At 45.0% G+C, this 25,804-nt stretch overlaps 2 protein-coding genes across 2 annotated transcripts; both read right to left on the reverse strand.

Annotated features, from left to right (window-relative positions):
* Window positions 1–12,591: 12,591 nt before the first annotated feature.
* Window positions 12,592–12,939, reverse strand: LOC101422985 (histone H2A-Bbd type 1-like). Its single transcript, XM_023583422.3, has one exon. It carries the CDS (start codon window positions 12,937–12,939, stop codon window positions 12,592–12,594), a length of 348 nt encoding a protein of 115 aa, XP_023439190.1.
* A 12,107-nt stretch (window positions 12,940–25,046) lies between these two features.
* Window positions 25,047–25,497, reverse strand: LOC111759377 (calmodulin-like). Its single transcript, XM_071207280.1, has 2 exons — window positions 25,279–25,497; window positions 25,047–25,211 (listed from the first exon to the last, which is right to left on the reverse strand). The coding sequence occupies exons 1-2, from the start codon at window positions 25,495–25,497 to the stop codon at window positions 25,047–25,049; spliced, it is 384 nt and encodes a 127-aa protein (XP_071063381.1).
* Between the last annotated feature and the right edge of the window lie 307 nt (window positions 25,498–25,804).

A 25,804-nucleotide genomic window follows, 5' to 3' on the forward strand; every position in this document is an offset into this window, starting at 1 on the left:
CTGGTTTTGTGTGTGAAGTGAGTCCTTTAAAAAAAAAATCCACATTCAGGGAGCAAAAGGCAGTAGAGCACTGGGGAAATTCTGTGGGTTTCAGAGACAGAATATATATCTGTCACTTGAGAACTGTGTGAGCATGGAGAAGCTTGTGCCCTTTATAAGATTTCATTTTTTCACAGGAAAGAATAAAACTACTAACACCTACTTTGCAATCTTTTGACGATTCGATACATACATCTCTAACATGGTATGTGTTCCATGAATGGAAACTATTTAGTTTGAAGATGTTCTGAAGAAGGTTTTCATAGATGCCAGCATTGCTGGGGACTCTGAGGCTCTGGCTGCTTGGGCATAGAAAATGCCCCTCCAGGAAATAGAAAAAGTAGTGGGCCTCAAAACCGGTCTTGATCTTTCAGTACATCAGTGATATATTTCCATCCTTTCCCCCATCACAGGGTGACTCATTGCTTTGCTAAGTGCTTCCCAATCATAGGAGAGCACTTAGTTTTCCATCTGAGTTCTCACTGAGACCTATATATAGGTTTTCATTTTCTTCCTTTCAAATTCCCTGGGCCTAATTTTAGTTACTGCTTTCTTCTCCTTCTTTCTGGCTATCTCCTTCCTTTGAACAGATTCATTCTGAAACAGATGGGCTTTTAGGGCTTCAATTTCTATATTTCAATCATCTGAACTACCCTCTTTTTCCTTTATTCCTTTTGCTTTATAGTGAATAAAATACTAACCACATTTGGTGCTCATTACAACATAGAAGCATGCAGTATGGGATTATCTCCATTAAGAGGGTAACTTGTTTACCTAATGTAAAACAACTGGTACATGGTGGAACCAGGATTTGAAAGGCTTCTGATTCTGAATTTTTGAATGCATGGAGCAAGCCATGCACAAGTTCTTGGTTCTTGGCTTCACCAAGGGTGGACTCATGCAAAGATTTTTAGGATGGATGCAATTTACTCTTGGAGCTCTTTATTTTACTTTTTAAAAGTGTCTGATTAATCTTCATTGTTTAATTTTCCTTTGTATGAGGGTTCCTTGGTTTGAAATGACAGAAATGTAGCTCACACTAGCTAAGCAAAGAGTGAAGTAGTCCTATCTTTTTTATCAGCCCAAGAGGTGTCTGCCCTAGGCCCCAAACCTTACAAACCTTGCCTCTCGCTCTCTCGCTCTCTCGCTCTCTCGCTCTCTCGCTCTCTCGCTCTCTCGCTCTCTCGCTCTCTCGCTCTCTCGCTCTCTCGCTCTCTCGCTCTCTCGCTCTTGTTCTCTCTCATACAAACACACACTTTATTAAAGAACATATGGATACCTCTGGTGCTCAGACACAGCACAACTGGTTTCCCTAAACATCCACTCTCACGACTGACAACATTCCAGTCCCCTGGGAAATGCAAAATGTCATCAAAACATGAGACAACTGCATCTGAGTGCCTTGACAGTTTGTGGGTTGTGCCATGTCAGAAGCAGATGGAAGTGCCTCTGAGTGCATGGAGGATTTGAGCAATGGAAATGCCTTAGGTAAGAGGGGGAAAAAAAAACCAACTACTATTTTGTCAGATACTTCCATTCAGATAGTATGCTTGCAATAGAGTCTTACATAATGAAGTATCCTTTCCCAGCAGTGCTGCGTCCTTTTGCTTGCTCCATGTACTAATTCCAGAGGTTCTTATGAATTAGTATGGCACATGTAACAGTTGCACACTGTTGCTTATGTAGGTCAAGACCTAACATACATGAAGCAAGATCCCAATTCTTTATACCGATGACAAGATAGACATTCAATGCTAGAACTGCAAATAATTTTTTATATTTCAAATTAAAATCATATTTAAAAGCTAAATGAAAATTCAGCTTTAATAATTTTAATTAAATTTTGATATTTATAAATTATAGTGTGTATATTTCCTTTAAATTTAATAGATAATATTGGAAATTTTAGCTTATTTTGAAAACACTTAAAATTTGTTAATTTACATTTCATGAAATGTGTTCAAATCTTATACACAATTTCATTTTAGTTTTTTAATCCTTTAGATCATTACCTACAATAGAGCACAAAGTAAGTGAAAATATTGAATTAACATTAGTACTTTTGCTGAAATGAGGGCAAAAAATATATTTTATAGAACATGATTTATGAACCATATATATATTTTATTACTCAAACAGCATAGCCCATCAAGAGAGTACCCAGCCATGTATAATGATGACTCGATTCAGTTGTCTTTAGTATTTTGCCACTTTTCAGCTAAACACAACCCGTAGCTTTCCACACATTTATCCATTTTTTAGAGAGGGTGTATTCACTAAGGAGGGCAGAATATATTTTATTTAACAATGGATTTATAACTTCCAAATATTTAGACCTATCATATGTGGGCTTCCATTTATACTATTGCCAGGCCCTGAAAAAAGTAAGTGGTAGGCCTGAAGGCGGGCTGCATTATGAAGACATCAGGGCATCTCGGACAGGCAAGAATGAAAGCCCAGCCTGGCCTCTGCAATAACTGGACCATGGACTCAAACATTAGAGGGCATGCTTGTCTCCCACTTCTGCTCCTCTCCTTCCACGAACTCCATCTGTGAGTGCAAGGACAGGCCATCTTTCTCAGTTCTGGGTCTCGTTTGAGGGAAACGACTCTGATGGGTCCACCACAGGTCAAGTAACTACATAGACCAATCAGTAGCGGCCAAAGAGTGAGGTCAACATGATAACCTGGTAACAGCAATAAAGGAGATGGGCAATTTCTGGGCTGCCAATCCCTTAGTTGTCCAGCACACTGATAGAGCTTAGTTTTATTTTGTTCAACAGATCACTCCTGATTTAGTGGCTTCAACTTATGCATTTACTTAAGACAATGTTTCTTTTTTTCACTGTGCATACTTAATTTCCAGAGGTAAATCTTTCCAAACCTTCGTAATAAGGAGGATGACTGTACGCTCCAGTTTACTCAGGACAATCCAAATTTATACCTGTTAACCCACTGTAATTAATAATGCCTCTTTTCACTCAAAAATGTCCTGGTTTGCATGGTATTTGATAGGGTCATCCCAACTATAAATGGCCTTTTGTTCTGGGTGAGAGTGAAATTAATGCATATTCCATTGGCCCACGTGGCACCGTCATCCCAGATACAGCCGTGTAACATTTGGCCTCAGTAACTCCTAGAGCCAAGGACTGTCATAGATGCTGGAGCTATCGCTGAGTAAGGTAAGTACCCTGGCAGGAAGAAATTCACAATCCTAACAGGAGAAATAACACAAACTAGATTATAATAAAGAATATAAGAATTCTAAGAATCTGGTGGGAATGGGGGGTATCTGTCTAAGGAAACTGGGAGAGACTCCATGAAGGAAGTCTTTTGATATTTCCAAAAATACCAGTTTGGAGTGACAAGAACCTCCAAATTCCTAGGTTTGGTATATTGGAATTTACCTGTTCTTTTTCTGAGCTACATAGTCCAAGGCTAAGAAGTTCATCATGACTAAGGCTCATGGATGATTCCGACTAGGGAAATCACAGCAAGGATGCTTCCAGACAAGGTGTGGGAGGAAGGGCGCCCGGCTTGCCACAGTAGCAAACGGTGCGGCAAGAAGTGATACCGCCTCTGCCCACTGGGCCTAGATAAGGTGACCACGCCTGACTAGGCCTTTGCTGCTAACGGCTGGCCGGCGCTGCCCTCCCCCTTTTTATCTCCCGCCTAGCCCAACATCCGGCCAGCTCTCACTCCCCTTTTCCCCTCCCCTATTCCAAACCTCTCAGCCAGCCCTCTGCCTAGCAACCGCTTACAATCACCTATCAGGAAGCAGTACCCGCCCGCACCTATCAAATCCCTCCACGCAGTCCCTAACCCTATAAAGCTGTGTCCCCTTCCGCAATAAACCGGACTTGCGCACAGACCTGGTCTCCGCGGCATTCTTCCTCCCCTCGCCGTGCGTCCTCCACGCCTGAGAGCCCCTCTGATGCTGTCTGCAGTAGCATCAGACGCCACTGCGGTCTAGTCTGACCCCTCCAAACCCCCCCGTCAGCATCAGGGTGCAAGCCGCCCCAGCCGCACAAGGAAACCAGGACACCTCATCCCCCAGGTCTTGAAGTTGGCATCTGCACATAGGGAGTCAGGAGAGCAAACTGGGAAGTGCTGGAGCCACGCATGGGAACACAACACATCCTCAAGGCACTGAGATTCCACAGGCAGGAATCCCCCGAGGCTGGACTGAGAACCAAGGAAGGCATGTGAACTGCTCCAGAGTGTTCACTCAGAAGACTTGGCTTCCAAATCCAGCCCTGTCACAGTCCATCAAGTGACTTGGTCTCTCTGGCCTCAGTGTATCTGGACCATGAACATCTGAAATGAAATCATCTACAGTGTTTCTTCCAGCTCTAAAATTTTGATTTGTTGTATTTTGAGCCAACTACAAATTCTTAAGTCTTTTCTAATTAGCTATTAGATTCTTTCAGAAAAAAATCAGTTAATTTAAAAGTCTCTCCTTTTTAGATACTGATATAACCACAAAGGCATGTACACTGATGAAGACCTTTATCAAACAGTCTCTGGAGTTTGAATACCACGTGGCAAAAGTAAGGAAAACCACAGAAAAACTGGATGGTAGAATAAGAAAATTCCAGGCTCTTGTTTTCTTCAAACTAGGCTGGGCTGGGTATCAGAGCCAGAAACAATTTCTAAATTTGTATAGTCTATTACTTTGCCTTTTTTCTCCCTTCTCAGAGTGGAAAAGCAAAACTCAGAAGCACTCTCAGGAAAGCCTTTCAAATCCCTTTTTGCTTTCTGGCTCCCACTGACAAATACTTAACTCTGTTTTTAGCAATGCCTTGGCCAAATGTTGGAGTTTAAGCAAAGTGTGGGTTTGCACTTCTTGAACCTTCCGGAAATAAAAATAAGAGAAATGCTATCGCAGCAGAGCTGGTTCCTGCTTGTTGGTAGAGCTATGGTTTTGTTTTGGTTTTGGCTTTTTAAGGGCCAGGAGTCTCCTTAAAGTTTCTTTCTGCTAAGTCTCCCTCTCCCTCTCATTTCCTCACACCCCATCTTCTCCCTCTCCAGTTTAGCATCTCTTCTGTGTTTCTTACACACATACTCACACACACATATATATTTGAACTGTATACTCCTGATCTTTGGTAATTTCCTTTTTTTTTTTTTTTAATTTCCCATTCATATTTATTTATTTTATTCATTTTTTAAAAATATTACATTCAAAAAATATGAAGTCCCATTCAACCCCACCGCCCCCACCCCCCACTCCCCCCACAGCAACACTCTCTCCCATCATCATGACACATCCATTGCATTTGGTAAGTACATCTCTGGGCATCGCTGCACCTCATGGTCAATGGTCCACATCATAGCCCATACTCTCCCACGTTCCATACAGTGGGCCCTGGGGGGATCTACAATGTCCCGTAATTGTCCAAGAAGCACCACCCAGGACAACTCCAAGTCCTGAAAACGCCTCCACATCTCATCTCTTCCTCCCATTCCCCGCACCCAGCAGCCACCATGGCCACTTTTCCCACACCAATGCCACATTTTCTCTGTGGGCACTGGATTGGTTGTGTCCATTGCACTTCTATGTCAAGAGGGGGCCTAGATTCCACATGGATGCTGGATGCAATCCTCCTGCTTTCAGTTGTAGGCAGTCTAGGCTCCATGGTGTGGTGGTTGACATTTTTCAACTCCATGTCAGCTGAATGGGGTAAGTCCAATAAATCAGAGTGTAGGAGCTGAAGTCTGTTGAGGTTCAGGGCGTGGCTATCATATTGTCAGTCCAGAGATTCAAATCCCCTAGATATATCTTAAACCCCAGCACCAACTACAATTCCAGTAGAGTAGCATGAAAATCTTGTGAAAAGAGATCCCAGCTGAGTCCAGTTCCATCACGCAGAAACACCAGCTCCAAAGAAGGGCCAACTGACATGGCAGTGAACCCCATCTGCCATGACCATAGAACCTGTGGGTCTCTTTAGCCCTCAAAAGAACCAATACCTGGGGTTGTATCCACTTTATTTGTCTCTGAGACTCTGCTCAGGTGTGCATAAGGGCAATCCTTCTGACAACCTCCAGACTCTTTTTTAGAGACTCATATTCATTTTATTAAGAAATCTTTGAAACACACAAAGAAATGATGCACAGAAACCCAGGAACTCATCTGACTTAAGAAAGAAAAGCGTCACCAATGCAGAAGCAGCCCTCTATGTACCTTTCCCTGATCTCATTAGCAGCCTTTGCCATCCCCAGGAGGTAGCCATGGCCTGAAGTTTTGAGATCATATGACCTGTGGATCTCTGCATTTTTCTATAAATGTATGTTTCTCTACCGTTTCTTTTTGCTTATGGTAGTATCTATAGCAATTTGCATCATTAGAAAACTCCTCTAGAATCATGTTTATGATGCAATAGCTTAAACCCTACATAGCTCACTACCTGTTCTACCTTCCTGATCCTAAATGTAGGTAGTTAATATTTTGTCCAGGAAAAAAATCATGTTTCTGACCAAGGCAAAGTTGATTCTCAGATCATCAAATGGTAGACAATGTACCTGATGTCTACATAGCAGATGAGAAAGAGCTTATTCTGGGAAAACCACTTTTTCTATACTCTTTTCTCAATGCTACCAGTGTCTTTCCAGTTTAAGAAAAGGGTACAAGATGGGACATAGAACTCTGCTTACATAAACCTGTCTCCAGCTCTTCATTCATTCATTCATTCATCCTATCCATTCAACCAACAAATATTAAGAATCCACCATAATGACCAGGAACTGAGCTAAATATTAGGGCGGGGGGCAGGGAATAAACAAAAAAAGATAATCTCTGCCTTCAAGGAGTGCACAGCCGAGTTAAGGAAATAGACAAGTAAATGATATTTAACAATTGTTCATATTTGTTGAGCATTTACTATTTGCCAGGCATCATACGAAGCACTTTATTATCTTATTTAATCCCCTTGGGAGATATGCATGGGGGGGGGCGGGGAAGCACCTATGGAAAAATGCTAAAGTGGAAAACCTAAGAAGCTTACCTAAGATCGCACAGCCAGCAAAGGGTGGAGCTGGAATTTAAACCTACATGGTTTTACTCCACAGTCTGTCTTTAACGTATACCATTGCCTCCAGAAGAAATCAATAATTAGGATAAAGGAGAATAACTATGACAGAGGGGCGAGAGGTGCCATGGGACACCAATCTCCTGAAATACTTGTTTGAAAATGGCTTGGTGATGAGGCTCAGTTTAGACCACCTCTCAGTCCATGCCCTAACCCACCCTTCTGGTCTTAATGTACTTCCATTACTTTTGTGTTGGAGTGTTATAAATAAACTAGTCTTAAGGCCCACCTGTGAAGGTATCCGCCACCTTGTTAGCTTTGGGCAGGCCAAGCTGTCTCTGCCAGGGAGCTCCCCTACTTGATTGGTTCTTACCAGATGTCATCTGGATGGTATCCTAAGGCCTCAAGAGCTGCAGAGGAATTTCCCGTTTAAATGTAACACACACACCAAAGCAGCCTGAGTTATATGGGCCAGCCGACCCTAAAGAGATAAATAGGGTTTCTTGGCCCGTCTGTTTACTTTTGCCTTGGTGCAGAGTCAGACAGCCTACCTACTGGGAAAGAGAAACACGAGGCTGTTTAGAAATCATGAGATGCAAAACTTAGCATAATAACAATAAAACTCATGGAATATTTGAGTATGAGGACTTGTGAACAAATGGGGAAATAACAGCTGTCATCCATAACTGTGGGGTGTGGGCTTTGAGAGCCTCAGAAGAAACACACAGATAAACCCTCTGCAGAAACCTGCTTGTCTTTGTGTCTTAAGTCCTTCTTGGGAGATGTCATTTACCAGAAAACAAGGATTTAAACTTGGGTTGCTACGATGAGTTTAGATGATAGCAACAGAACAGTAGGTCTCCCACCTCCTTACAATTGGGCTTGGATGACTGCAATTTACAGGCACAGTTCTGTTTCACTTTAATCAGGAAAATTACCAGAGCCTCAGCCCTCAAAAGGAAAATTCCACTTGTACTCCCCGTCCTAGTGCCCACACACGTCAGCTATGATCACAGCATGCATCCCTGTAAATGCAAGTTAAGACTGTTGATACCTTGCAAACGGAGATGCTGCTACTCTCCTTTTGCTAGCACATACAATAAACAATGGGCTCCCTTCCTAGCAAGAACTATATCCAGTAAAGTTCCTCTGTGGCAAAATTCAAGAAACTTAAAATTTTAGATGTAACTTTTCTGGAAGAAAGTTTTGCAATATGTACCAAAATCCTGCACAATGTTTGCTCCCTTTAAGATTATTTAGAACTCTTTGGGTGGCAAGAAACAGGAACCCATTGAAACTAACTTAAGCAAGAGGGGAGCATGTCCTATAAGGATACTGGCCTCCCTTTGTCCTCCCTGCAACCAAGATTCTGGAAAGGGTAAGAAGGAACTGGCTGGCTGTAGAGAGGCCGGGTTGTTTGTCTTCTCTGTCCCTCAAACCATGTTTCAGATGAATTCTCTCCCTCTCCTTCAATCTGTGCTCCACAGAGACTGACCTGTCAGTCCCAGTTTCAGGTTCTGAAGTAAAATACTCTGATTAGCCCTGCCCTGTTACCAGGGAGACAGGGTCTCATGGAACTAAACACTCCCTGGACAACCCATTGAGGAAGAGGGAGGTACGGTTCCAAGAAAAGTAAGTTTTCCTAAGAACCTTCCAGCACTTATAAAAGTAGAAAAATATGGGCTTGGTTAAATAAATTATGTATTCCTTTATGTTAGAATGTTGTATGATTATTAAAATCATGTTACAGAACATATAATAAAATTGGAAAAATGGTTAATTACATCCTTCAGTGCAGGGACAAGTTACATGGCAATATTTTTATTATATATATATTTGGAGCAAAGACCAGAAGCAGAACAGAATATTTACATAGTTATATTTAGTGGGTGTATTTCCTCTATTTTTTAAACTTCTTTTAAGTTGGCATGTGTGATAGGTTGAAGCTGGGTAGACCTCAGAAGAGCATGTTCTTAGAGCTTGTCCTTTCCTGTGCATGTGACCCTATGGTAGGTGGGACCTTTTGATTAAATTACCTCAGCTAAGAGCCTTGGATTAGATCGTATGACCCAGGGTGGGTCCTAAGCCTCTTATTGGAGTCCTTTATAAATGGAGGACTAAAATGCCAGAGACAGAAAGAGGCCTCCAGAAGTTGAACCCAAGGGAGAGAAAAGCCAGGGGGAGCAGCTGGAGCTGAAGGCAATGAGGCCTGGAGGAGACGGCAGAGACAGTGGGCTGGCCTAGTGCCCTGCCTGTGCCTGACCGCCCACAGCTGCAGCTCTGGGAGAGCGCATCTCTGATGACGCCCTGGTGTGGACACATCCACGGCCTTAGAACTGCAAGCATTTAACCCAATAAATCTCATTGTAAAAGCAAACTCATTTCTAATATATTGCTTTGGCAGGATTTAGCAAACTAAAAGTCTTACTTTTATAATCAGAATGAAGTAATTTTTCAATATGAATTAAGAAAACTCAATAAATAAAATTACCTGAGAAGGGAAATAAAGAAACTCATAATTTACATCCTCAATCAGATATTTCCTAATTCCTAATTTCTAAAGTCAGCATAATAAGTAAATGCAACAGAGGTTATCTAACAAGACTAGGTGGCCTTTTCAGAAATACTTTGGGGAAATACGTTAGTACTTCTTTTCATAAAGTCAAGATCTTGAAAGAGGTTCTGGCCTGAAGTCACCGTGTTTCAGAAATCAGGCTTTCAAAGCATCTCAGAAAGCTGTGCCTTTCGTATTTAATGCCCTCATTGAAACACTGCATGCAATTTAGGAGTAATACTAATTCCAGCAATAGATATGGTTGAAAATGGTGAAAGAGAAATGTATTTGGGAGGAAATGGCAGTCACATTGTTCCACATAAACCAGCACTCTTCTTACTTTTACAGTGAAGTGAGAGAATTCAGGAGTGCGAAGCCCCCCAAGGGGATTTTTTCATTGCTAAGCAATAAGAGAGGTTAAGTTGGGCAGGCCCCTCTCCCATACTTAATTAGCACTTGAAAGTTCAAAAAGAGAATAAAACCATTGATGGAAGTATCCTATAGAGGTTTTAACACAGATCTTTTACTAGAAGTCTTTTGGAGATAGGATCAAATCTGGAAAAGCCAAGAAAACAGCATCTAGATGAGTTAGAAAAGAATATTACTAAATATTGGAAGAGACAACTAGAATGTCAGTCGTCACCGTATTGTTGGGGAAAACACCACCTGGGCAGTGCTCCTGCAAGATCAAGGGGTGCTTCAAGAAGCCTTTCCATCAGTTACCATCCCTGGAATTCAAATTCCCAATGCTGTCACCCACTCCCAGACCTACCGGCTCCAGAGTGTGCTCTGGTATTGTCTTCAGTTTGTCTCTGCTTTCTCTTCGCCTCTGGTATGATACCCTTTGATCTTACTCTGTCCTTAGACCTAGCAGTGCCCCATTTCTGCTCTTGTTTCTTCTTGGGTGTCTTCTCCTGCTCCCCTACTCTGGAGTTGCCCGATCTCAGACTTGATTCAAAAGAAGACATAAAAGATAATATAAAATGACCGTAAAGGCACTGTATTAGTCAGCCAAAGGGGTGTTGATACAAAATACCAGAAATTGGTTGTTTTTATAAAGGGTATTTATTTGGGGTAGGAGCTTACAGATACCAGGCCATAAAGCACAAGTTACTTCCCTCACTGAAATCTATTTTCATGTGTTGGAGCAAGATGGCTGCTGACATCTGTGAGGGTTCCGGCTTCCTGGGTTCTTCTCTTCCCGGGGCTCCAGTTTAAGCATCAAACTCCAACATCAAAAACCCTTAACTCTGTCCTTTGCCATGCCTTTTATCAGTGGGTCCCCACCTGGGGACTCAACACCCTACTGTCACAAAAGGTTTACATAACTACGTTATCAAGTAAACCTATGAATCCAATATAATCTAATATGCCCAGAGGAGGTCAGTTTACAAACATAATCAGGTATTTCTTTTTGGAACTCATCAATAATATCAAACTGCTACAGGCACAAATTTAAAAACTGCTTAAGGAAAACCAAAAAGGGCCTCATTATTTCTGCCTGAGTTGGACAGCTGGGAGATGGCTACCCAGAGGAGGCAATGAGTGTGCAATGGACTTTTTCAGGTGAGTAGAAATTTGCCAGGCAGGATAGAAGAAACTTCCAAGCAGAGGCAAAATTGGGAGAAAATTTTCTGGGATGTGAAAGTGCATGGCATATTTGGGGTGGTTTATAGATGGGGATGAAAGGTAACATGAAGCTGGAAGTAGAGGGTCTTACTAAGGAATCTGGATTTTACTCTGTCAGTAGATTTGAAAGCAGGGAATGACTTGATTAGATTTGTTTCAGGAAGCTCATTTGTCAGCATCCCTGAGGATGGATGAAAGAGACTGGGCTGCCTAGTTCTTCTCTGCAGCTTCGACTGCCCCCTTGGCCCCAGTCCTGTCCTTAACTGGGACTGCATTCCATGGTTTGTCCCAGGCCTTTGCTTTCTCTCCTCTTTCAATGACCGTATCTACTTTCCTAGTTTCAACCCTCAGCTCTCTGAAGTTTCGAGCTCTGCCCTCTCTGCCAACTCTTTATTTTATTAGGCAGAGAATGATATTTCTGTGTGGCACTCTGCTTTCTAGACCCTCGCTTCTCAAAATGTGCAGCAGCATGGGTACCACCTAGGAGCCTGGTGGGAAGCAGAGTCGCAGCTGCCTCACCCTTCACCTCCAGCCCCCACCATGACCATTTGTCAATATTTGTTATTTTTTCAAGCTTCTGTCCGAGGGCCATCCCCTCTACTGACCCTCTATGAAACCCTTTCTTCACCTCCCTCCACCCCTAGGTCGGGCCATGCTTTCCTTTGTTGGCCACCTCCCCTACATCTGTCACAGCAGACAGCACACCATATTATTTGCTAACTTACCTATCGTCCCCACTACTTTGGAAGCCCACTTAGGACTTACTAAAAGAACTCTTAGTGTGGTGGCAGTTAATATTCCTTGGAACCTTAAGGAACACATTTTGGGAAAAGCTGCAAGAGATGCAGTCAACGCTGTAGGGATTCCTGAGGCCAGATAGATGAAGAGAGGAGAGAAGGCTGGGGCTTAAGCCTTGGAGAAGTGCAAGAAAACAGAGGAGTGGTGAGAAAGCAGAAGCAAATCCAAGAGAGCACAACAGCAACGGAAGCCTGAGAGAGAAGAGTCTCCTAAGAAAGCACTCTCTCACATTCAACAGAGGGATTCAGGAGCACGAGGACCAAGGGGAAACCACTATGCCTGGCCATTAGGAGAAAGACTAGACCATCTAGATGTGTTGAGGGATGGGGGCATAAGAAGATGACAAACTATGGAGGTGGTGAAAAAGGGAAGGAAAAATAAATAATGGACCAGAGAGGAGTTCAGTTCACTTTCTCTTGCCCCATGGAATTAAACACTTTCGTAGCATTTGCTGATGGCAATAGCAAAGAACACCTTTGGCTGGGAGCAGAGCTGGAGCTTGGTGAAGCTGTAGAGATTTCCGAGGTGCTGGGACCAGGAATCAGTTATTCCTAGGGTGAGGCATATAATCACCCTGCGGGTTGATGTCATCCCCAAAGACGCGGCTGAGCTGTGGGTTCTTGCTCACGGCTTTCTCCACGTTCTCTGGGGTGATGCGCTTCCTCTGGCCGGTCTCGTGGCTCGCCAGCTCCAGGACATTGGCCGTCAGGTATTCCAGAATGCCAGCGAGGAAAACCGGTGTGGACAGGCTCAGGCGCTGGGCACAGTGGCTCTCCCGCAGAACACGGTCCACACGGCTGACGGGGAACTGCAGCTCTGCTCTTGTGGAGCGGGAGAGGGCTGGCCTCCTGCGCCAATAGGTACTCTGGCGGCTCTTTTTCCCACGCATGGTGTTGGCTGGGTTTGGCTTGGTTTGGCCCAGCTTGATTGTCCTGCTGGCCTGAGCCTCCAAACAGGAAGTGCTCAGTCCTGCCCTTTTTATCCCGGTGCCTCAGCCCTCACTGGCCAGGGAGCAGCCTTTGTGACACATAGACTCTGTGGTGTCATTGGTGTCCACTGGGTCAAATGGGATGCCCAAGGGATTCACCTCTCAGAGCCAGGTAAGCAGCATTAACGGAGGCATACTCAGCCCTGTTACAGCCCAGGAGTATCTTTCTTGGCTCTCTTAGGTGAATTCAAAGCATTAATAGTACTTTGCTGACTCTCTGTTTTACTCATTTTGATATTTAATTTTTAAAATTTTGAAATAATTTCAAACATACAGGAAAGATGCAAAAATAACACAGAAACAATACTCCAGACTCCAATGTAAACCACCCAGTTACTCAGGTTTACCCACTCCTATTGACCTGCCTTTTGCTATTAGGGCAGGAGAACACAGTACCTTGCTCTTTTTGTAAATATAGCTTTTTATTTTGAAATACTTTCAAACTTACAGGACAGTTAGAAACATACTACAAACCCTATACAGAGACTCCAGCATACCCCATCACCCCAGATCCTCAGATACTAATTTAAACATTTTGTCACATTTGCTGTATCATTCTATCTATCTATCTATCTATCTATCTATCTATCTCTCTATCTATCTATCTATCTATCATCTATCTATCTATCTATCTATCTATCTATCTATCTATCTATCTAGACTTTCAATCCATTTTCTGAACACTCAGCATAAGTTGCAGGCATCATGTTCCTTAAGCGCTTATTACTGGTCTATACATTTCTTTTTTTTTTTTTTTTAAGATTTATTTATTTATTTAATCCTCTCCCCCCCCCCCCCCGAGTTGTCTGTTCTCTGTGTCTATTTGCTGCGTCTTGTTTCTTTGTCCGCTTCTGTTGTCGTCAGCGGCACGGGAAGTGTGGGCAGCGCCATTCCTGGGCAGGCTGCACTTTCTTTCGCGCTGGGCGGCTCTCCTTACGGGTGCAGTCCTTGCGCATGGGGCTCCCCTACGCAGGGGACACCCCTGTGTGGGGCTGCACTCCTTGCGCGTATCAGCACTGCGCATGCGCCAGCTCCACACGTGTCAAGGAGGCCCAGGGTTTGAACCGCGGACCTCCCATGTGGTAGATGGACGCCCTAACCACTGGGCCAAGTCCGTTTCCCTGTACATTTCTTAAGAATAAGGGTGTTTACTTATGCAACCACCTTAAATACAGTTATCAAGCTCAGGAAATTTAATATAGATATAAAGCTTTCATATGTCCCAATAATTTCCCTTTGAACCTTTTCTCCTCCCTTCCTAGATCCCATCCATAATCATGTACTGCCTGTAATTGTCATTTAGTTGTTCTGTCATTCTTTTTTTAAAAATTGTGAACATATATACAACATTTTTAAAAATTGGGATTAATCAAATTCACAATATCAAGGTACCCTCACCACCTTCCATTACTAAAACTTTCCCATCTCCCCAAGCAGAAACCCCACACCCATTATGCATGACCTTTCCATTCCCCCTGGCCCCTGCCCCCCGCAACCTCTACTCTAATTTCTGGCTCTATTAGCTTGCATATTTTCCACTATTTTCTTAGTTATTACCATAGGACTTAAATTTAACATTCTAAATCTATAAAAATCTCATTTGCTTTGATATCAACTTAACTTCAATAATATACACAAGCTGTATTCTTAGACTCTTCTGTCCACTAACCTTTATCTTCTTGTCATGAATTACATGCTCATACATTATGAGTCTAAAACCACTGACTTAACATTATAGTGTACGCATTTGCCTTTTAGATCCTACAGGAAGTAAAAAGTGGAGTTACAAACCAAAATTACAATAGTAATGGCATTTATATTTACCCATGTTACCCTCACCAGACATTTTGTCTTTTTTTTTTTTTTTTACATTTTGTCTTTTCATGTGGCTTCAATCTATTGTCATACCTATCTGGGGCAGAGAGCTAGGGGAAGGTGGGGCAGAGTGGGGGTGTGGGGGTGGGACTGAGCTGGTGGGGCAGGCTGGGTGGGTGGAATCTGTGGGAAAGCAAGAGGTGCTCCTTTCTTTTTACCCTGCAGAACTCTTTAGCATCTCTTTTAGGGCAGGTCTAGTGGTGACAAACTCCCACAGCTTTTGTCTCTCTGGGAATGTCTTAATCTCTCTCTCATTTCTGAAATACAATTTTCCAGAAACAGAATTCTTAGTTGGCAATTTTTTGCTTTCAGCACTTGAAACACGACATCTCACTGCCTTCTTGCCACCATGGTTGCCAATGAGAAATCTTATGAGGCTTCCTTGTATGTGTCATGTTGCTTCTCTCTTGTAGCTTTCAGAATTCTCTCTTTATCTTTGGCCTTCAACAGTCTGATCATAATATGCTGAGTTGCGGGTCTATTTCGGTTTATCTTGTTTAGAGTTCATTAAATACCATGGATGTGACTATTCATGGTTTTCATTAGATTTGGAAGGTTTTCAGCCATTATTTATTTGAATATACTCTCTGCTCCTTTCTCTCTGGCTTCTCTTGAGTCTCCCACAATGCATATATTGGAACTCTGCTTTTGGTGGTACTCCCAAGGTCCCTCAGGCTCTGTTCACTTTTCTTCATTCTTTCTTCTTTCTGTTCCTCAGATGGAATGATTTCAATTGTCTTATCTTCAGGTTCACTGGTTCTTTCTTCTGCTAGGTCCAATCTACTGTTGAACCCCTCTAGGGAATTTTAAATTTCTGTTTCTGCAATCTTCAGCTCTATTTGTTTCCTTTTCATAATTTCCATGTATTGATATTCTCTTTGTGTTCATCTGTTGTTTGCCTAATTTCCCTTAGTTCTTTGTCCATGTTTTCCTTGAGCTTTTTGAGCATACTTAGGAACATTTTTTAAAGTCTTTGTCTGGTATGTCCCAGGTCTTGTCCTCCTTATTGGTAGTGTCTAACGATTTAATCTTCTCCTTTGACTGGGCCATCATTTCCTGTTTCTTTGTATGTTTTGTAACCTTTTGTTGAAACTTGGACATTTTTATATTTTCATGTTATTGCTGCAATTTAAACTCTGAGGCGTCTCTTCCTTAAGCTTGTCTACACCTAGTATATGGCAGAGCTTTCCTTGAATGCCAGAAGCTAACAAAAGAAAGAGGAGGAGGAAGAGGAAAGGGAGAAGGAGAGGAGAAAAAGAAGACAACTTTTCCAGTCTTTGCATTGACTTGTACAAGTGTCAGGTTATCCATACAATGAGTTTAGAGAATAGCTCCAGACCAAAATGTAGGGGCTTCTCTGATCCTTTCTGAACATGTGTCTTGTCTGGGGCATGAGCATGTGGTCCTTTCACATGGTTTTGAATGCCCACTCTTCCCTAGGAAATAGTTTCCTCACAGTTCAAGGCACTGCACCGTATGCCCTACAGCCAGCACTCCCTTGGCCCAGGCAGCCTTGACTGCTCTCCAACAGTGTTCTGCTAGAGCTCTGCAAGCTGCCTTCTATACACAGGGCAAGTTCTGGATGGCAAGTCTCTCAGGCTCCACGAGAGAGATAGGGCCCAACACACATGCTCCCAGCATGTGCACAAAGGTTACTCTGCTCTCTTTGTGGAACCAGGATCAGGAATCTGCACCAAGCCAGTGAGGGGTATGGGAGGGGCCAATCACATCACCCTGATATCCTACTGTGCCCCCCCCCTTTTTTTGAGAAAAGCCAGTATGAAGCATTTTTATTGCAATAATAACTCAAAACTCATGTGTGGTTGTGGGAGATGGGAGGGTGGGTCAGCAATAATAACTCTCATCAAATCACTACCTAGTCAGCAAAGGGGCTAAGAGGGGGAAAGAAAAGTCAGGAAACTCTGAGATCAGCAGCAGGGGCTGAGCATCAAAAAACAGGAGATGCTGAAGCTGCAATGACCAGCATCATTTTCTCAGGAGAACACTCAAGGATTTGCTGGGCTTTCTTTGGATGTTAAATGTTTCCAAACAGCACATTCAATTTAAACTTTTGATGAAAGATCTTAAAATTGAAGTGGTGGAGTTTTGACAGCTGTAAGAAGAGTATGAAAGTCCTGAACATCTATTAGAAAAACCACAGTATGGAATAAAAATAAGCCAGGCCATGAAAAAGCCTTCCAAGGTCCCTGCTGACCTGGGAACAGATCCCTATAGTGTCCAACACTGCAGTGAAAAGCACCTGCTTTCTAAAGGCAGAGCGTTTGAGGGGAGAAGGTGGAGTTGGTAGAGGCAAAGGTTCTCCCCTTTCAGTTTGTAGTGCTTTTTTTTTTTTAAGGTACCAGGGCCAGGGATGAAACCTGGGACCTCCTATGTGGGAAGCTGGTGCCCAGTCACTGAGCTACACCGGCTGCCGGAGTTGGTTTTCTTGTTTGTTGTTTTATTTTTTTAGGAGATACCAGTGAAGGAACCCAGGTCCTTATATGTGGGAAGCAGGTGCCTGACCCCTTGAGCTACATCAGCTTCCGGGTAGGGCTTTTCATTCAACTCAAGGACATCTCTCAACTTGGAGAGGGCTTCAACCTTCAACAATGCCTCAAATCTGCTATGGCTATGTGCGGCAAGAAGCAAGAATATTCAACATACAAGAGATAAAAATGTCATTTACAAGGTAAACTATTATCTATGTAGGGCAGAAGTACCCCAAAATATGGTCACCAAGTGCGATGAGTTTGCCACGAAGACGGGGGAGGTTGTTGGTGTGGGAGAAGTGGGGTGGGGGGGGTATATGGGAACTTCTTATAATTTCTAACGTAATATTTTGTGATGTATATATCTTCAAAAAACATAATTTACAAAAATGATGTGATGGGGGTGGGGAGTGGGTTATATGGGAACCTCACGTTTTTTGTTTTTTTCTTATGTTTTTTAATGTAACACTCCTTGTGATCTATTAACTTTAATTTTAAAAAAATACAAGCAATAAAAAAATGTCATTTAAAAATATTGGTAAAATAAAGATTGGGGAATAAAGACTTCTCAACACCAATTCTATTCTAAAGTTGGCCCATCATTTGTGCTGTTAATCCAAGCTTATACTTAACTGGAAACCTAGATCCAGAAGACCAAAACTGAATCACAATCCCAAAACCAAAACCAAAAATGAATAATTTAAGGTTTATGGCCTATCGTTTAAGTCAACACATGTATGAGGGGAAAGGGGAAGAGGAAATGGAGGAGGGCAGAAGCAAAGCTGAGTAACAGAAGACATTCAGCCAGGGTAGGTGTCTTTACCACAATGCAGGAAATGCGCCACATGGCTGCTGGCCTGTCTGGAAGCTCCAGATCCCTCCATGACAGATCCAAGTTCAGGGAGCGGAGGGAGAAGCCACTCCTGCCATCCCACCTCAAAGACAAGAGGCGTTTGGTGGCACCATCAGCAGGGTCTGGGGAGATAGGCTGGCTCTCTGACCTCAGATCTCCTCCTGCTTGCGAGCATAAACATTAAGGGCTTGTTTCTTGTCCCAGAGGAATCAAATGTCTTTCCATCCTCAAGCATCCCTGTGGGGTGCACCTGCAGGTCAGGCTGAGGTCCAGGAAGTTGTGCCCACCTAGCGGCAAATGGTCTCCACCTGCACCCCCTAGCAGTGGGTGTGAGGCTGTGGGGGGCACCAAAGGCAGGTCTGGCTGCAGCCCCTGGTCCCTCTGCCCGTCACCTGTCCTTGCCCGCACCCCCGCCAAGTTACTACTGCTTTTAAGTGGCCTCTTTCTTGAGTCAGTGCTTGTCCTGTACATGCTGTCCTTTAACCACATTCTGGAGCTTTGAGAAAAATGTTTCTGCCAGTTCTTGCTAGCTGCTTAGAGGGCTGGGGTGTGGGGTGGGAGGAGGGGATGGAGCCCTGATGCCTCTCTTGCACTCAGTTCACTTGTTTTTGTTTTGTTTTAAAGATTTATTTATTTAATCCCCCCATACACACACCCATACCCATTGTCTGTTCTCTGTGTCCAGTCACTGTGTGTTCTTCTGTGTCTGCTTGTATTCTCATTAGGCGGCTCTGGGAACCGATCCTGGGACCTTCCGGAGTGGGAGAGAGGTGATCATTCTTTTGCACCACCTCAGCTCTCTGATCTGCTGCATCTCTCTCTCTTTTTTTAAAGATTTATTTATTTATTTAATTCCCCCTCCTCCCCCAGTTGTCTATTTGCTGCGTCTTGTTTCTTTGTCCACTTCTGTTGTCGTCATCGGCACGGGAAGTGTGGGCAGCACCATTCCTGGGCAGGCTGCACTTTCTTTCGCACTGGGCAGCTCTCCTTACTGGGCGCACTCCTTGCGCGTGTGGCTCCCCTACGTGGGGGACACACCTACGTGGCAGGGCACTCCTTGCGCGCATCACCACTGCACATGGGCCAGCTCCACATGGGTCAAGGAGGCCTGGTGTTTGAACCGCGGACCTCCCATGTGGTAGACGGACGCCCTAATCACTGGGCCAAGTCCATTTCCCTGCATCTCTTATTATCTCTGTGTCTCTTTTTGTTGCATCATCTTGCTGTGCCAGCTCTCCGTGTGGGCCAGCACTCCTGCATGGGGCAGCACTCCTGCATGGGGCAGTACTCTGCGAGGCCAGCACTTGGTGTGGGTCAGCTTGCCACACGGGCCAGCTTGCCTTCACCAGGAGGCCCTGGGCATCGAACCCTGAACTTCCCATATGGTAGGCGGGAGCCCCACTGCTTGAGCCACATCTGCTTCCCTCAATTCACTTTTTTTTTTTTTTAAAGATTTATTTTTATTTTTATTTAATTTCCCCCCCTCCCCTGGTTGTCTGTTCTCGGTGTCTATTTGCTCCGTCTTGTTTCTTTGTCCGCTTCTGTTGTCGTCAGCGGCACGGGAAGTGTGGGCGGCGCCATTCCTGGGCAGGCTGCTCTTTCTTTTCATGCTGGGTGGCTCTCCTCACAGGCGCACTCCTTACGCGTGGGGCTCCCCCACGCGGGGGACACCCTTGCGTGGCGCGGCACTCCTTGCGCGCATCAGCACTGCGCATGGCCAGCTCCACACGGGTCAAGGAGGCCCGGGGTTTGAACCGCGGACCTCCCATATGGTAGACGGACGCCCTAACCACTGGGCCAAAGTCCGTTTCCCTCAATTCACTTTTTAAAAAATTTCTCTCCCCTTCCCTGCCCTACCCTCCCCCACCCCCCAGTTGTCTGCTCTCTGTGTCCATTTGCTGTGTGTTCTTCTTCTGTGTCTGCTTCTATTCTTGTCAGCAGCACCGGGAATCTGTGTCTCTTTCTGTTGCATCATCTTGCTGTATCAGCTCTCCATGTGTGCGGTGCCACTTCTGGGCAGGCTGCACTTTTTTTTTTCCATGCTGGGTGGCTCTCCTTATAGTGCGCACTCCTTGCGCGTGGGGCTCCCTTACATGGGGGACACCTCTGCGTGGCACGGCACTCCTTGCGCACATCAGCACTGCACGTGGGTCAGCTCACCACTCGGGTCAGGAGGCCCTGGGTTTGAACCCTGGACCTCCCATGTGGTAGGCGGATGCCCTATCCATTGGGCCAAATCTGCTTCCCTCAATTCACTTTTGAGAGATGAAAGGAAACAGACAGGAAGTGATGTTCCTCACACATTTGAATGACAAGGGGACCACAGGGCCAAGTGTGGGTTTTGGTTTGATTTTCCCCTTAAAGCTGCCCCAGTGCTTTGTTTTTTAGGCTGTAGGGAAGGAACCTGGGCAGAGTGAGAGAACAGCCTAGAGGTACAGGCACGAGTCTGGCTCCTCCCGAGGCACAAACACCTGGCTCCTAGAATATGCCCTGTGCCCTCCCCACCCCCAACCCCACCCTTCCCCATCAGACTGACCTGTGCAGAGCATGGCAGGCCCTGCGCGCTGCTCCCTGAGCCTTCAGGGGCTTCTCCCAGGGCCTCCCTCCCTCCTCAGCCTTCCCGGGCTAATTCAGGTCTTTCCTGTCGGCAGAGGGGGAGGCAGAACAAGATGCTGCGCTACTTTGAGGTAGGTGCTGCCTTACTACCTTTGGGTGCCGACTTCCTTGCCAAGGTGCTAAAGCCCTGAGAATCCAGGGGCGGGAGTTCCCCCAAGAGCAAGCCTGGCAGCGGCACAGCTTTTGGAAAGCCTGGGTCACTTCCCACATGGCCTTCTTGGAATGAGGCGGCTTCATCCTGTGTGTCCTCCCCCTTTCTATGGGCTGCCCTCTCCTCCCTGGTCCTTACTCTCACTTTCCCGTGGTCACGTGACCTCCCTTCCGACCGTTTTCCTTCAGAGCTCCCTCTGCACCGGAATCCTGGTACCCTAGGATCAGACGCTCTCCCTGGACTATTAGCTCCTCCCTCCACTTCACGGAAGGTTTCCTGTCCCACCTAAAAGCTGGCAGGGCTCCTCCACGGCCCCCACAGCCCGGTCCCCACAGCCGAGGAAGACGAGTCTCAGACCTGGAGGCAAAACACGGAGGCCAAACATGTGGCCCTGGAGCCCGCCTGGAAACCCCGGAGCGAACGACCGCCACCGAGAGGACTGCCGGAAGGACCGCCTGAAAACCGGCTTTGGACCGAGAGCTCCTTCCGGGTCAAGGAGGAGCCCCGGATACCCTCAAGGGGCCTCATCATTGGGCTCCTGGGGAGCTGACGGGTGAGGCAGCCAATCAGAACAGCCACCAGCGCGGGCCCTCCTTAGAAGGGGAGGAATAATTAGTAGCGTAAAAGATAACCGCCCAAGCCAAATCCCTCTGCGTGGTGCAGCCTGCACCTCCGCTTGGGGGTGCCCAGTGGGTTATTTTCTCCCCTTTCTGTTCTCTTCTCCCATTTTCTCAATACAGTACTGGCCTAACTAAACCGCATGTTCTTAAATCCTTTCCTGTAACACAGCCAAGAACCTATGAGAGGAATCCGGCTTCAGCGGGGAGAAGAAGGTGATCGCTTTAACGCCTGAGGCAGGCCTCTGGGAAGGGATTCCTCCCCCCGCCCCCTCCCCCACCCTCTCCTGGCTGGGGTCAGAGTGGCCCCCTGACACAAGGTGCTCTCTGTCTCCTCCATGCCAGTGCCCTGCCCTGGCATGGGTGCCAGGCGGACCCCGTCGTCCTTCACCGCTGAGCTCAACCTGCATCTCTGCAGACTGTTCTTTTCCTCCCCCAGGCGGTCACACCCCCATAGTGCCCTTTGCTTCCGTGCCATGAAACAGTCGCCATGCCGTGTCACTGTCGTTGTTTTTCACCCTTCCCTCTCCCGGAGGGTGGAGAGAATAGCTTTCCCTGACGCGGCCCAGGCCCTCAGTAAACGTTGAGTGGCCTCCTAGTGCTCCTTCCCTCTCTTGTGTCTGTCCCGCCTAGAATGGAGCAAGAGTGGAGAATGTCCTGCAATCACCGGCAAGACAGCTGGATTCAGAAACCACGAAGACAGGCGACTTCCTTCCTTAGCTTGTACCGCTCACAAGCCGGCTTTTTTTGTTAAATACGGAAGGAAAGACTTAAGTGGCATCCAACATGATACTTGGGGATAAGGGCGTTCTCCTACAGATGCTGTGTTTCTCTGCCTTTGGTGGTTGGACCTGTCAGTCGGGTGGAAACCACAGCGTTTTCAGATTCCTGCTCTGCCGCCAACTAGCGGTGAGACTTTGGCAAATCCGCTCACCTTTCAGGGCTTCAGCGTCCACGGTTATAAAGTACCTTCTTCACAGGGACACCCTGAGGATTCTTGCCAGGCTTGGATCCAATAGATTGAATAGACCATTGTTTCCTTCCTAGTCCTCAACACATTCTATTGATTTTGCCTGTATGTTTCCTTTCCTTTTTTGCCCTCACCTGTTTAGAGTATAAGCTTTGTGAGGGAAGGGTCTTATTCCTTGTTTCTGAGTATAGCCTAGTGTCTGGCTCATATTGAGTGGGTGGATGAATGAATGAATGAACGAATGCGTTTGAGAAACATATTTTGATGACACACTAACTTGCGATTTCAGACTCTAGTTTTAACACTGACATAGTTTGTGAACTTGAGCAAATCATTTTTCCCTTTCTCTATACTAGTTCCCCTAATCATTAGGTGAAGGAAATGTAATTTCCTGCTTCTTAATTGGGATGCCAAGAAGATGTAGGTGCTGCTGTGTCTAAAGCACTGACGGTGTCTTAGAGGAAAGTTTCTCTTGAATATACAAGATCAGCCTCAGGAAATCCTTTGGTTTTGCTTTTTCCAACTGGTTTGGAGGAGGGCGTGCAAAAGTTGATTCCATCTCGCTCTTGGTCATTGATCCAGGCACATAAGTGAAATGTTGCTTTCTTGACCTCTTTGGTCTGTTTTCACAATGTTTTCAAATACCGTAATCATAGCTCTCCTTATTTCTATTTTTCTTTTTTTAGCCCAACAATTCTTCTAGAAACTAACAGGGGCCCCCCATACCCTGGAAACTGGGAGTTCTCGTTGGCTTTGTGGAAAGTGATGGCAGCTGTGGGTGCTGGACCAGGAGGGAGAAGGGGACAGGGAAGGAGAAGAGGAGGGGGAGACTTCTTGTCATTGTGGCATCCTCTGAACCTCTTCTGTGTCGTTTCCTTCCACCCTTACGCAACATGCTTCCACTGTGCTGGCTACTGTGGGGACCCCAGTTTAAAAAAGCGGGCATCCGTGAAGGTCAAGGAGATGGCCTTTAAACCCAACTTCCAAGGCTCAATAGAATTTGGATAGGTGAAGATGAGGAAACGAAGCTTTCCACCCACATGGCGGAGGTGAGCCAAGGCACAGGTTGGAAGGAAGGTGGACCTGCCCACCTGAGGCTGTGTGGATGGATGTCTGGGTGGGGGGGAGGAGAGGCTAGTGAAGGCCAAAGAGAGCTTAGGCTAAAGTGCTGACAAAAAGGAGGCACCCAGTGCGAGGGTCTGTAAAAGAGGAGGTGTCTGGCAGTGCTATGCAGGGTGACTTGGGGTTGGGGGGCGGGGCCAGGTATGCCGGGACAGACCATAAGACCTGGGGTATGGTGGTGGTAGTAAGAAACAAAAGAAGAGAACGAGGTATTTTGAAGACCATTATGAACATGATGCAACTTGCTCCTTGAATAGAATGATGGCATGAAGTAGTGAGCTGAGTCACAACGTGAAATCGGGGGACCAAGCTATGTGCACAGTTCCCTTTCCCATCCACTCTCATTGAAAAGCGTTCACTGAGGACTCCCTCAGTGAACTTTCCTTTCTTCCAGGCAGGGGAAACAGCCACTGAGCTGAGGGCTGCTTCTCCTGACTGCCCGTCCTGCAGTTTGGACAGGTGGCCAGGCTCACTGTTGTCACCGACACACACTCAGTGTGTTTGGAGTGTTCATTAGTGTCTCATTCTTTTGGAAATGTGTATAACTCACAGAACTTGGCAGTTGTATTTATTACACAAACAATATTTTCACAGAAATTTAAATATAAAATATAACCCCAGAATCTTCACAGCTGTTTTCATTTTTCCATATATGTCTCATTCACACATTGTCTTCATATCATCTTAGTATTTTGGCGGGGAGGGGGTTAATTTTAATTTTTTAATTGGAAAACAAACATGCAACTTGGAGTGGATTTGAGGCAAATTATGTCATAAGCAGATTTTAAATGGTTAAACAAACTTTTAAAAACTAGTAACAATAAAAGGAAATGCTTCTGGTACAGGACCAGCAGTAAAAAAAAAAAAATGTGTACGAGTACCTGGATAATACACCTGCTTGGCAATAGTGCAACAACTGCATATCATTGACTCTCCATAATCCATGCAGAGTTACAACTCCACACTGCAATAATAACATGCTGACAGTTCCTAAACAAAACTACATTAAAAAAAAAAAAAAAAGGCATAACCAAGATGCTCCCTCATTTGACAAACTCCATCTAAGTTTAGATGTGCAGAAGGGCTTAGATATATCCAGAGTAAGCCACATGCAACATGTTACTTGATCAGTTTTCTAAAATAGAGTTTCAGGACAATGACAGTAAAATAAGGGAAGAAAACATGGAGGAATGAAGCCCTAATTACTAATTACTCTACATGCATATTCTTTTGATGGTAGGGGGAAACCTTTTACAGACAAGATACAAAGAAAAGGCAGCAGTTTTGTAAATTTAACACATTCTGTACAATGCCTTCACTTTGCCGTCATCATTTGTACAAACTCATCATAGTTTACTTGACCATCACCATCAATATCTTCTTCCTTGATCATTCCATCAAACTCTTCTTCTATCAACTTCTCTCCAAGGTTTGTCTCCACATGGTGAAGCTCTGCTGCACTGATACAGCCATGGCCATCCTTATCGAACACAGGGGATGCTTCTCTAAATTTCTCCTTCACTGTCTGTACCTTTCATTTTCCTTGCCATCATTGTCAGAAATTCCAGAAAGTCATTTGTGCTGCTACCATCGGCATCTACTTCATTGATCATGTCCTGTAACTCTCCATCTGTGGGATTCCGCCCAAGAGACCTTATTACAGTCCCCAATTCCTTTGTTGTTATCATCCCATCACCATCCTTGTCAAATACTGAAAAAGCTTCTTTGGCTTCTGTAATGTGCTCTTCGGTCGATTGGTCAGCCATGCTGCAAGCACTACCAGGCTCCCAGACGCCAACACTCAACTTGCCAACTCTTAGTAGTTTGACACTATTTCAGGTCTAATTGGATTCAAGGGTGTAGATTAAATCCAAGCAGGGACAGTATAGTGAAAATACTCTGGTACTCGTAAATGAGTCTTTTTAATTGCCTAAAGTTTTCACTAAGTCCCTGAGCTTTGGCGAATGATGAAAGAGGTAAAGGAAAAAACCAGACTCCAGTCTCCTTTCAAACAGAGGGCAGGGTGAATTCCAGAAATTCCCAGAGGGAGTCTGTGGATAACCATCTATGGAT

Source organism: Dasypus novemcinctus, chromosome 13 (genome assembly GCF_030445035.2).
Source record: "Dasypus novemcinctus isolate mDasNov1 chromosome 13, mDasNov1.1.hap2, whole genome shotgun sequence".
Lineage (NCBI taxonomy): Eukaryota > Metazoa > Chordata > Mammalia > Cingulata > Dasypodidae > Dasypus > Dasypus novemcinctus.